General features: G+C 38.1%; 1 protein-coding gene across 5 annotated transcripts in view; it reads left to right on the top strand.

The window, feature by feature from the left end:
* The window catches only part of MBD5 (methyl-CpG binding domain protein 5), a 153,648-nt gene extending 140,030 nt beyond the window's left edge, over positions 1 to 13,618 (top strand). For all 5 annotated transcript variants that reach the window (XM_024756260.1, XM_024756256.1, XM_024756257.1 and 2 more), the window contains 3 exons: positions 642 to 715; positions 9,621 to 9,696; positions 12,673 to 13,618. In XM_024756260.1, the coding sequence (XP_024612028.1) occupies positions 642 to 715; positions 9,621 to 9,696; positions 12,673 to 12,744 (222 nt within the window). In that variant the 3' untranslated portion in view covers positions 12,745 to 13,618. The remainder of the gene's footprint in view (positions 1 to 641; positions 716 to 9,620; positions 9,697 to 12,672) is intronic.
* The last annotated feature ends 336 nt before the right edge of the window (positions 13,619 to 13,954 follow it).

Genomic DNA, 13,954 nt, shown 5'->3' with positions numbered 1-13,954 from the left:
AGGTGTAGCAACACCCTCTTCCCACATCATTAAGGAGTACATGCAGCTTGGTGCCCCACTCGTTCTCTGGCCTCTGCAGAGCCTAACGCATACTGGGTAACACTAGCTGCTCTCTGCTTAGCTAAGTGTTCAGCGTGACTTGTTGCTTTTTAATTCTCACAGCGATTCTAGCAGGAAGGTAGGTATTATTGTCCTCATTTTAAAGAGGAGGAAACTGAGGCTCAGGAAATTTAAGTGTTTTATTCATGCTAGAAAGTGAGGAGGTGGGATTCAGACTTGCATCTGCTGGCTCCAAAGTCCACCCCCTTCACTAACCACCGCTCTTGTTCAAAGCAAACCAGGATCTCCTGTTTATATGATTTTGTGAAATGAAGGTTATTTAAATTCCAAGTTTTGTTCTTAAAACATTATTTTGAAAATGTTGACACTTTTGAAAGCCAGTCTTTCATTTCCCCTGATGTTGCAGCCTGGGAGCCGCAGAATCAACCTCTGCTGGAGTGAGGACAGAGCATTTGACAGGGCAGTGAGGGTTAAGCCTCCCTTCCCCCAGTGCAGCACCTGCTTGTACAGCAGGAAAATAAACACACTGTTAACAATTGCAGGTCTGGGTAATGTGGTTTGGTCTTCATGCCTTCACTCAGGTGGAGCCCGAGAAGTTGAAGACACTAACAGAAGGTTTAGAAGCTTACAGCCGAGCCCGGAAAAGGAACAGAAAGTAAGCACTATTTTTTTTCTGTTTTGTTTTTCAAGGATATAATTTACTGGTTTTCCTTCAAAGGGACAATGAAATCTCACTGATTTTGTCCATCTTGGTTCTTGCCTAAGTACTGCTTAATAGTTGTCATCCAAGAGGACCATTATAGATAAATTAGCTACACAGAAAATATTTTCTTAACAATTTATACTGTGTGTGGGGTTTCCCACTTCATCAGCTCTTTCCTTACTCCTTCCGTCTCCATCCCTCCCATTTAATGGGAAAGAAAATATGATTAATATCCTCAACATGTAGCAATTAGTCTCTGAAAGTGTAGCAAAAGTATATCCCTTTGTAATTCAAATACTTTGGGAGGGGGAATACCCCCTCACCCCTAGTTGTACACATGTGAATAACTTTGGCAGATTAACTGTTAGTCAAAGTGATGGTAAATCATTATTTTTTCTTGGGGCAGTGGCAATAGGCTTTCTTTGGAATTATAATAATAAGTTGAACTTTGGGACATTATTGTTATTCAATTTTTTCTAGATCTTTGTAGCCTGAGTAAATGTAGTATGGATAAGTAGATAATGTTTGAAACACAATTTGACTGTGATGCAATGTAGTTTTATATATCATAACTATTTCATTTTAAGGTAGAGAACTATAAATGTGCTTCTGTATATGTACATGGAAAGTTATTTTAAATATGTATATAATCAATACACCTGTTCAGTTACTATAATTTAGTAACTGGATAATAATATGATAATAATATAATTATATTATTATAATATAATAATATAATTATATAAATATTATAATAATAATATTATCCAACATCTAAGAATTATGAAAACATAATGATTAGTAGTGTATCTTGTATAAAAGACTTATATATTGATAATAATATCTATTAAAGGGCACTCATTCTCTTAGTGGTGTCTTCAGTAATTCTTGCCAGAGCTAAAATTTTAGAACTCAGCAAATCTTGGGGAGACTCTCTTCACCTCACTAGAATGTCTCAAAAAGATGCCAGCTGCAAGGAGTAAACTCCTGTGCTCCTACGTTCGGGACTCCTTTGGAAGGTAGCAAGTTGGCACTGGTTGTGGTGAGGGCCAAGTGAATTGCCAGATTCACTATAGATAAGGCACACAGTGAGGCAAGTCCCCTCCCCTCTATTCTGACTGCAGTGACACAATGCAGAGCTTAGTAGTAGAATAAAGCCTATAAAATTCATACAAGGTCTGGATGAAAGGAGGGAAATTGCAAACTACCTACGTCACAAATTTTCAGTGGGCCATTTGCTTTAGAATATTCAATAGTACTTGTTTTTTATTTTTATTTTTTATAAATTTATTTATTTATTTTTGGCTGTGTTGGGTCTTTGTTGCTGTGCGTGGGCTTTCTCTAGTTGCGGTGAGCAGGGGCAGGCTTCTCATTGTCAGGACTTCTCTTGTTGCGGAGCACAGGCTCTAGTCGCGCAGGCTTCAGTAGTTGTGGCTTGCGGGCTCTAGAGCTCAGGCTCAGTAGTTATGGCACACGGGCTTAGTTGTTCCGCGGCATGTGGGATCTTCCCGGGCTAGGGCTCGAACCCGTGTCCCTTGCATTGGCAGGCAGATTCTTAACCACTGCACCACCAAGGAAGCCCGATAGTACTTGTTTATTGGATGTAAAATATCCCTGAAATCTTTTCTTCGGTGAGGTATGCCAGTTAGCTGGATTATGTGCAGTATATCCAAAACTGTTGATAACACAGAAATAAAATAACTCCTCCAAATATTTAGATATACTGCCTTGAAATGAGCTGTATTTTCCCCATAAATTTGCTATTAAGCAATTTCTGAAAGGTAATGAGTAACAAACAACAGTTTAAGCATTTTTCCTCAAAGCCAGTTTACTATTTCTGGTGAATTTATATGAGTCCCAAGTGGCATTATCTAAAGGAACTCTCATGAAACCATAAACTTAAGAGTATGGATTGGAGAGGTAAAAGACAAAAATATGAAGCAAAACAGTTTTGTTTGTCAGACTGTTGTCTAAGTAAACTGACTTGCCTTATAAATGCCTAGTAGAATACTCTACATTTTGCATATATGATTTAAAATCCATTTTTCTATTCTCCCAATCAGAAGATGGGCCAGAATTACTGAACCCATTTATAGATGAGGACACTCAGACCAAAATAGCTTAAATAATTAGTTGAAGGTTACATAATGATAAACGATATGTTGAACCCAATCACTTATTTATTTATTTAATCATTTATTTATTCTCCAATTTAAGGAGATTAATTTAGCAAAAAATCTGTGCCAACCAGGCACAATGCTATAGTCCCTGGACATCACTGTTTAGTGAAGGAGGCAGATGTAGAAACAAATAATTAAGATGCTAAAGTTGCAATGACAGGAATATGTATAGTATATTTTGGGATCACAGAGAAGTGGCATTAAACTCAGGTAATGGAAGATGTCCTAGAGGAGCTAATAGCTGAGCCAAACCTTACACACTGCATAGGTATTAGCCAGACAAAGGAAACGAGGATGATGGGGTGGGGGTGGGAGATAGCATTTAGATAAGATCAGCAGTTGGATTTAGGGGACAGGAAACTGTAAAAGATGAAGCCAAAGATATAATCAGGAGCCAGACCATAAAGGGCCTAGTAAGGCCTCGTGGGTCTTTATGTTATTGGAAGTGCCTGAAGGGGACAGGTGGTTGGATTTTCACTTTAGATATAGCTATATGGAGGATAAATTTTAGGAGAACAGTATTGGAGACAAGGGCATCCATTTAGGAGGCCTTGTCAGAGGACAGGGGAGGATGAGGACTCAAACCAGGAGGGGAGCCATGAGAATGGAGGAGAAGGAATATGATCAAGATATATTTAGGAGGTAAAACTGACAGAACATCATGGTGATTTGGTTGGAATGTGAAGGAGAGCAAGCAATCAAGGACAACTCTCAGGGTTTTAGCTTGGGTGACTTCATGGGTAGTGGAAACTGAAATGGGGAACACAGGAGAAAACTGTTGAGTGCAGTGTGAGGTACCTGTGATCGCACAGGGACAAGTCTGAAACTGGGAAGAAGTGGTATTTGATTATGTAAAACTGACTGCAGTCACATATTACCAATTTGAATAGTGGGCTAAGGACTGAACGCTGGGGCACTTGAACATTTACTAGAGATAATGAAGGAGATGGGAGTAGTGATCAGAAAGGAGGAGAACCAGGGGGTAGGGGAGTTGGTTTTTGACCCGAGTTGAAATCCTGTTTCCATCACTACATAGCTGTGTGTACCCTTGGGTACGTTATTTAACCTCTCTGAGCCTAAATTCTTCATTTCTAAAATGAGGATATTAATTCCAACCTCTTAGAATTGTTATAAAGAGAACCTTAACATATTACTTGGCACGTGGTATTTAGTAAACAGTTATTTTTATTGTAAAGATACAGTTGAAACAAACAAAATCATCACCTATTTTTGCCAGTTGAAACATTCTATCACCATATTAGATGTTTAGAGCATTATGTAGTCATTTTAATTCTCAATATCCTATCATCAAGTCAAACTGTACAATAAATAAATATCTTTAAAGTGATGTGCTTATTACAGCCTAATCACAAAAGAAATATTAATGTATTTATTGAAGAATCACTCAGGGTCATTTTCTACTTAAAAGAGGAAATAGCTTCATTAAAGAAAAAGATTACATAGCTTTTAGATATGATTTTAAGTAAGGATCAAATCTTCTGCCTATATGTACATATATATTTGTTCAGTAACCTTATTTTTATGAATCTGGAGAGTGATAAAGTAATAACATAAATCACACTTTTACTTTAAAACCAAGAAATGATACTTATTGTATTAAATTGTCTTTATCTTTTAAAATTGAAATATAGATGGTTTACAGTATTACTTTCAGGTTTACAACATAGTGATGCAATATTTTTATAGATTAAACTCTGTTTAAAGTTATTATAAAATACTGGCTATATTCCCCGTGCTGTATGTTATATCCTTGTATCTTATTTTATACCTGGTAGCTTATACATCTTAATCCCCTTCCCCTATCTTGCCCTTCACCCCACCTCCTCCCTACTGGTAACCACTAGTTTGTTCTATATATCTGTGAGTCTGTTTCTGTTTTGTTACATTCATTTTTTTGTTTTTTTTTTTTAGATTCCACATGTAAGTGAAAACATACAGTATTTGTATTTCTCTGACTTATTTCACTAAGCATAATACCTTCCAGGTCCATCCATATTGTTAAAAATGGCAAAAGTTCATTCTTTTTTATGGCTGAGTAGTATCCTCATTATATATATATACTACTTCTTTTTTTTCTCAACCACTGCGCCACCAGGGAAGCCCTATACTACTTCTTTATCCATTCATCTGTTGATGGACACACTTAGGTTGCTTCCATATCTTGGCTATTGTAAATAATCCTGCCGTGAACATTAGGGTACATGTATCTTTTTAAAGTAGTGTCTTCACTTGATATATCGACCTAGTTCTCCTCCCTCCAGATGTGGTCAGGGATACGTGCACTGGCAGTGGCTGCCTCTGCCCTGGTCAGAGGGTCTGTGCGGGCTCCCTTCCCTCTAAATGTGTGAGCCCTCACTGGCAATGGCAGCCCCTGCTCTAGTGGAGAGCAGTGCCCGAGCGAGAGGGGCTGGAGCAGGAATCCAGTGAAGGCTAGGGAGTGTGCTGACAAGCCAGCCAAAGCACCAGGCTGTTTCCAATATGCTGTCTCTCTGCTGTGTGTGTGTGTGTGTGTGTGTGTGTGTGTGTGTGTGTGTGGCGGGGGGGTAAGCAAGTCTGTGCATGCACTCTTCAAGAGCAGAGTCTTGGTTTCTTACAGCCCTCCAGTAAGCCCCACTTGTTTTCAAACCAGCTCAGGGGCTCATCTTCCCAGTGTTGGACCCCAGGGCTGGGGTGCCTGAATGTGGCTTGAACCCCATACTCCCCAGGGAGGATCTCCAAGCTGGTGATACCCCCTCCTCTTCTGTGTGCGACTCCCGACCAGATATCTTCTCCTCCCTTCCTACCAGACTCCATGTGGACCTTTCTCTACAGTCTTTGTTGTAGAGGAGTCATTATTGCTAGTCTCCAGGTCGTTTTCAGCGAGAGTTGCTCAACAAATAGTTGTATTTTTGATATATTCATTGGGGCAGGGGGTGGGGTGTGCAGGTAGGTTCAGTGTCCTCGCACTCCACCACGTTGATCTCTCATGTGTTGAATTTTCTTAAATCTGCATACTTTCCCTATGGATTTGGTTTTAGAATCGAAGTTTCTTGACATTTATGTCTTATGCAAGTTTGTTCTGTTCTACATGAAGTGAGTTGCTTAAATTCTGAACTGACAGTCCAGAGCAACGTGCACTTCTCATTTCCCTCTTATTTCTCATACCATTCACAGATGTGTACTTGGCTTTTTTTTTTTAACTAGTGAGGATAAGGGTAATGTGTGACAATGTAGGCAGTGAAGGTAAGTGGCAATTATCTCCATTAATAACTAGAAATGTGATTATATGAACATCTATTGCTTAATCAAGTAGCTTTTCGAGTGTCCATCAGTAAAAATGTTTATTATTAAATGTCAGTGGGGAAGAGAAAATAGTAGAAGAGACTCCATAAGGAGGCCCTCTGGACTAGAAGACTGAATTTTGACTAATTTTTCATTTCATGGACTCATGGAACTTTCTCTTCCTCTTTTAAGCTCATTTTTTCCTGACTTGACCGGCTAGTGTAAAAATTAGTATGCAGATTTGACATCTGGGAAACTCTCTTTACCTCTTGATTCCAATGATGTATTCATGTAATTTCCTGCGCCACATCTCCATATTTATTCTCTCTTCCAAAAGTAGTCATTTCACCCTCTAATAACTACTTAAGTTTGTTAAAGGAAAAACATACTAATTACCTTAAATTGATACAAGGTGTTTATAAACATTTTAAATATCTTGTTGATGAAATCACAAACTCCTAAAATTTTGTCTATTTATTCAACAAATAATGTTGAATTATTTTTATTCTTCAATGGTGATGTCACTGTAATTTTTCATAGTTAGGGAAAACATTTTTATGACTCTATTACTTTTGAAAACTATTTGTAGTTAAATATCCATCTTCTTCGCTATAAAATTGCAGTTGGTTTCACCAATTTTCCCTAAAAAGTCATGAAGTATTGCGTACAAACAGTTGTCATAATACCGACTTCATCAGATTGTTATAAGGATTAAATGAAATAATGTATATAAAGATTTAATACAATTCTTGGCACATATAAACTTTTCAATAAATACTAGCTATTTTTGTTATTAAAGGTGAGAGAACCAAGATTCTCTGATGGTTTTTCACTGAAACATTTTACCTCTTTTTAGATATTTAGAACTTTTACATAGTCAATTTTAAACCCATAAGATAGTAAATAAAAATGCATAACAAATATCTTTTAAACTTATGTTCATACTTTTATACAAAAGAAATAGTAAGGATAAAGCTATTTAACACATTACACAAGGTGTAACATTGTCAGGCAATTGGGCAGTTTGTGATACTGTCAAGACGTTTGCTAAACAGTCCACAAAAGGGGCCGTAGCCCAACCCCAGCTCAGCTTAAATTGCCCTACAGAGTCCTGGGATTGGATTCCTATCCAGTCACCCAGAATCATGCTTAGCAAACTCCTCATTGGGAAAACAACTCAGACTGACTCCACAAGATGCCCAGGGCCCCTTAAAACTGGAAAAGGTAGGTAAATAAAAGACAGTATGTGAATAGATTATATCAACTTGGACAGTACTCAAAAATAGCAATAAAAGGGAAAGAGAAGTTGCAGAATGGTAGGTATATCAGGACACCATTTGTATGATATATATATATATATATATAAAAAACACGTAAAAGACAATACTAGGTACTGTTCATGGATATATAAAATATTAAAACACACTGTAAGAATACACAACACAGCTAGTTGCCTTTGGGGAGGAGGGTGGGAGAGTATGGGACTAGGAATTGATAACATGGGAACTTCAGCTTAATTTTTTTATAAAAAAGAATGAAAGGAAATATGTAATTTATTAACAGTTTATTTTTGGAAATGGGTTTGATAGGGATTGCTAATTTATTCTATGCACTTTTCTGCATTGTTTACATTTCTAAAAGTAAATGGGAAGAATATAAAAGCTAGAGGCTAGCTTACAGGCCAATAAAAGGTGGGGGAAGAGGTTGGTGCTGCATTGCCCTTATAATTTAGTTACAACCACTACATTAATCTTTCCTTTCAGTTAAACTGACTTAAGTGCATATATATTTCCCAAAATATGGAGCCGTTGTTTCAGCTTTAGACAAATATTTTTATTTAGTAAGTACATGGAGTATCCACAAGGTACCTAGCAGTATACTACTCAGGATTACATACAAAAACTAAATGTATGAATTTTTCAGTCCTGGTATATGAGGGTAAAACTTGGTGAGGGCTGTGGTAAACCAAAAGGCCTCATCTGAAAGCATTCCACTAGGGCTTCTCTGGTGGTGCAGTGGTCGAGAATCCACTTGCCAATGCAGGGGACACGGGTTCAAGCCCTGGTCTGGGAAGATCCCACATGCCACGGAGCAACTAAGCCCGTGCACCACAACTACTGAAGCCTGCGCGCCTAGAGCCTGTGCTCCACAGCAAGAGAAGCCACCACAATGAGAAGCCCACACACTGCAACAAAGGGCTAACTGCAACTAGAGAAAGCCTGCGTGCAGCAATGAAGACCCAACACAGCCAAAAATAAATAAGTAAATAAATGTATAAAAACAAAATAAATAAATAAATAAATAAATATTTTAAATAAATAAATAATAAAAGCATTCCACTAAAGCTCAGATATGTTTCTAAACATGATGTGAGCCAAACCAAATGGGTCTGTGAGCCAAAGTCTTCTACAACTGCAAATTTCCAGTCTCCATGTAGATGCTGGGATAGGACTTAATTCTTGGAAAGCTATGCTAACAGCCTATTTTGAAAAGGTTTACCTCTGCAGCTTTTCTGGTAATTGTCGTGACAAGATAAATGAAATGAATCACCTTAGTACTCACAATAATTGGGTAATTCTTTATATGCATCAAGAAGGAAAAATTAGAGTGTACCTAACTATAGACATGGATAGTGTAGATTTGCCTGATTTTAGTAATTAGTTCAACAGCTTCCTAGATAAAAGTTTCAATCCTGGCAGATGTTCCACGTGTTATAGTACATGTGATGGTATGCTGAGTGCAGAGAAAAGGTCAGACGAGTGATAGACACTCTGAGCCCATCATTTTTTATTTGCTCAAATAGTTATGTCACTTTGGTTTGTGGGGGGGAAAAAAAATGTGGCAGAGCCTCAGGTGTAGCGAGTTGAACTGTTTCCCACCTGGAACAAATGTGTACCAGGATTTCAGCCTTCACTAGTTCAACTCCTGAAGCCAGGAGCTCCAGAGAGGGTAGAGGGAGCTCCCTAGTGGCCAGAGCCTGAAGTTCAGAGCCCTTCCTCTGGCCACACAGCCGGACCGCCTGCAAAAGAGACAAGCCAGAACAAAAGGCAATGCAAAGCAGGCTGGACTCTAAGAGGACGAGCTACATCTGTGGGAAAAGAGACCTGTGGCCCAGCTTTCTTGCAAAATCATCAGACTATAGAAGAAACATGTGGAAGGGGAAAGGATCCATTTTCCCCAATCATGTGTTCAATTTTTCTTCTGTAGTTATGTGACTCTATCATTAGTATTCAGTTGTGAGAATCCCAGAGTGTTTTGTCATCTGAATTGTCAAATGTAAATATAAATTGACTTTCTCTTGTGGAATGGGTACTTCTGTTCTCTGATTAGGGAATTACATTGAGATTTTTTTTCTTTAATTTATTAATCTGGTGTGTTGTTTTCATTAATTCCAGAAGTGGAAAGCTAAATAACCATTTAGAAGCTGCTATTCATGAGGCCATGAGTGAACTGGACAAAATGTCTGGGACTGTAAGTTAATTTATTTTTCCATTATATTGTGTTTCTTTGGAAATAAGTTGTATTATACTTTTTGGTAAAGTCCCTTAAGTACTGTCAAGCAACTCACATAGCAATACTAAATTACTAGGCTCAGAAAAAGACTGATATCAGAAAAGATTAAAAATAACTTAAGAAAAAATAACCTAGTGGTATTAGCTATGTTTTTTTCCTGAGATAACATTTTTCCCCACATAACATTCTTTTAAAATGTGAGCAGCAAAATATTGAAGTTCAAATCACGGCTTTTACATTTGACTCTCAGAATAGCAGCGATCATTAGTGTTGCCTAAGTATTCAGTAATATAAATTTCACTCTGCCCATAAAACAAAAAGGGAAACTGAACATAGGGTCAAGATCAAGAGTATATAGACCTCTCACTTCCTTTCTACTATTACGTAAAAACATAAAATATTTGGCCCAAAATTCTGTTGTTAAATTATTTAACACTATAACCACTGGTTTTAAAGAAGTAGAGTCTACTTTTTCTTTACATTTTTTTTGGATGGTGCATATAATAGTGTTGAATGTGAGAAGTTTACTCGTCATTCTCTAATTTATATATTGGCTAATGTAAATGCTCAAAATATAATTTTGATAATCTCTAATAAATGTGAATTATCAAAGCTACTCAGCAATGAAAGGTAATTTACTTTTACTTGACACTGTGTTAAGAAGGTTATCTGAATCCTAACAAGTCGTCTAGTGACTACTGAATGACAGAGATAAGTTATACGTTCATAGAGTGTTGGGATTGGTATGGACTTTAGGGATTTTGTGATCCGACACATCATTTCAAAAGTGGGTAAACTGAGGCCCTGAGATGTTAACTTTCCTGGTAGAATTATAGGAAAATTCTGGAGTGGAGATTATAAACTCAAATGCCTTCTAGGGCCAGGCAAATAATATCATTAAGTAAAAGGGGTCAGGTATGAGTAAAAGAGCAATTTCAGTGGATTAAGAAATGCCAACCAAGATGCACTGGTCAAGGTAAGCTGTGTACCAACTCTCAGTCTTAGAGGCTCAGCGCCATAAAGATGGTTCCTCACTTGGGTCTCCTGGTTGAGGAAGGGCTGGCTCCACACCATCATTCAGGGGCTCAGATTCTTTCTATTTCTAGTGTCCACCCTTCCCTAGGGCCTCAGAGTGCTCCATTACATCCTTTGCATCCAGCCCAGCAGGGGAGAGAAGACTGTGTACACAGAGGACACCAGGATGGGTTTTATGGGCCAGACCTGAAAGCTCATCACTTGTGCTAACTTTCCACTGGCCTCACCCAAAGGCCATCATGTGGCCTTTTTAATTCAAGGGGACTACTAAATGTACTATACACCGTGCCTGCTCAGGAAGAAGAGAAATGGGTTTGGCAATATCTCGCTAGTCTCTGTCTCAGGACATTTGGCCTTTGTGGCCAGCAGGCAGTCAGCAGTGCTGGGGACCCTGGCAACTTGGGGGCTGTGCTCTGTCCAGAAGGAGCTCCTGCTTCCATGCTGCAGCACATCTGAGCCATGTGAGGAATTGTGTCCGTGTTGCAAGATCTTCCCATTTTTCATGAGATGCTACAAGTCTAGAAGTAAGATTTCTCATTTTTTAGTGTTGCCAACTATTTTTGAAATATTAAAACACCATATAGCTAAATAAAATCCCTTTCCAGGCCACATTTGATCCACAGGTTACTAGTTTGCAGTCTTGAATAAAGGCTTCTTTCCTCAATTTTAAAAAGGTTTCAGTTGGCTCTTTATCAGAGACTAGTGGTTTTAAAGAATGTATGTGGAGGGGTCAGGAGGATGAAGCAGTGTGAGAAGCTCATAGGTGTTATTTTTGAAATATAATATTTTTTAAAGTTTTCTGTATTTGACTCTGAATAGCATTGGCCTTTGCTTTTATCTAAACATTACCTTTAAAACATGCATTTGAGCCAACTTGTAGTGGATCTTGAGAGCTGATTCTGCACATCCCTTCCTAAGTCTGAGTTCTGTGGCATCCCATTGGTAGCCTGAAATTGGCTGTGGTGAAAACATGTAGTATACCACAGAGATTGGCATAGGCTACAGTGGGCTTGTGTCCCTCCACAGGGAGCTGATTGTTAAGCATTTACTACACCATTGCCTTGGGCGCATCCTGCCTTTCCTGGGTCCTGACCTTGCCTCCTCCTATCTGTATCACAACAGCCACAATACAACGTGGGGCACCTGATCACCTCCCTTGCGCTTGTCCTCTGCCCCTCAAAACCATACATGCTGTCTGATACCTGGGAACCAAGTGCTGCTGCTGCTCTACCACATTCGATCTGATGCACAGCCCTAAATGCGGCTAGTTTCCGCATTTGTATATAAAGATGAGTTGTGTGAATTGCTCTTCCCAGGCTACGCAAGCTTGGATTTGCCAACAGATGGTAGTGGTATTCTGTTTTCCATCCGATTCTTCTCCTAAGTAAACCTCCTTGGGCTGAGTTGTGAGCATGTTTGTGTTATCTTTGACCCTTCTTAGCAGTTATAAAATAAGTACAGTGATGAAATAAAGAAAAAATATGTTTAGTATATATTTATCCACTTTTCCAGACTTCAGTGAAATTAGGGAATTCAGGGAATCTCTGATGGGAAACGTCTTATTTTTGTCTTAAATGGACAACGGGGGTAGCAACTGCAAGTCCCATTTCCCACATTGATTTTTTTTTCCAGTTCCTCCTCTGTATTCCACTAGTTGGGGGGGGGGTCCACAGAGTGTTGCTCTGCTTGTTAGTTTCCAAGATTTCTCATCCTCTGTAGTGACTGTGGGCACGTTGTGATCTGGGCCTTGGTAAAAACTTTAAATGCCTCAGGATAGCAATGATAGAAAATGAGGGCCAGAGTCTGTTCCCTACCCTGTTTCTTTGTCGGAAATCGTATGGTGTTTGTGATTTCAATCTCTGTTGTTGTTGTTTTTTTCCCTATCTCTTTTATTTCCAGGTTCACCAAATCCCACAGGGAGACAGACAAATGAGACCCCCCAAACCCAAGAGGAGGAAGATCTCCAGATAACAGGGACTACTCCACCAATGCGCAGTGTTTATTAAAGGAATGTGCACAGATATAGCTGTATATAAGTATTGATATAGCCACTGTTATATCAATATTTATACTATGGCAGATAGTTAACACCGCCACAGGGTGCTAAAAGAAACAGTGATACAATATTTTTTTTTTTTTTTGATCAGGAAGGATAATGAATGCTGGAAAACCAATCAGAATCCCTGAATGATGAGAGTGATAGTCAAGAGATTACTGAGAAACTCTTTTTCTATAATACTAAAATTGTGATTATAAGAAATAGTCCAAATGTTTCTGAAGAATTTTCCATGTTGTATATAGAAAATGCAGAATTTCATGGTGATATCAAAAATGTAAATATTGTACAATATTGTCACGTACAAGCATACCTAATGCACACTTTATCTTTTATTGTACAAAGAAATAGTGTACAAAATTCTTTGGTTTCTATGGAGTACACCTACCAGAGACTACAAGTGTAAAGTGATAAATAAAAATACAACCTAAATGCTTTTCTATGATAATGTAAAAGATGCTGTTTTTGTATTTAACAGCAGAGAAAAGGCGTGATAATGTATTAACTGAATCACGACATACACTGCATACCACTGAGTGTCCATTTATATTGTCTGTTTGGAATGAACCTTGCCTGGAAGCACTGGACTTGATTTCGGGTGTCTAGGAAATCGAAACCTTGCAGATTTCTAAAGGGACAAGGGCTCACAGGTCTAAATTAAGAATTCAGAAACTGCAACCATTTGTTGCATATTTTTTTTACCTAAGTTTTAAAGTAGAATAGGTTTTATAAAAAAAAAATCTTAGATGGGATATTTTACTCAATCATTTCTGTAGTTAACATTTGATAGCCACCTCTTGAACTAGAAAGCTTATGCTGCACCACCACTGACGCTCAGAGTTGAGGTTTTTTTGCAAACAATACCTGACAAGATAAAACTTTCTGTTTCCGTACATGGAGGCAAAGCCCCACTTTGAAACCATTATCAGAGGTAAGGTTGATTATAATTCAGTTTTTCTATAGCAGCAAAAATAAGTACAAATCATCAAAGCAAGTTTCACATCCATTCATCAGTATTACTTACACCAGAAGTTAAGGTGGCTTATGAAATTATTAGCAATGGTAATTTTTTATCAGTATTATGTAACATATCAGATTTATTTTATTTAAAGAATTATTTATACC

The sequence above is a fragment of the Neophocaena asiaeorientalis genome, unplaced genomic scaffold, assembly GCF_003031525.2.
Source record: "Neophocaena asiaeorientalis asiaeorientalis breed wild unplaced genomic scaffold, Neophocaena_asiaeorientalis_V1.1 scaffold447, whole genome shotgun sequence".
Taxonomy (NCBI): Eukaryota; Metazoa; Chordata; class Mammalia; order Artiodactyla; family Phocoenidae; genus Neophocaena; species Neophocaena asiaeorientalis.
The sequence above is the reverse complement of the archived record's forward strand: the minus strand, read 5'-3'. Positions and strand labels throughout refer to the sequence as shown.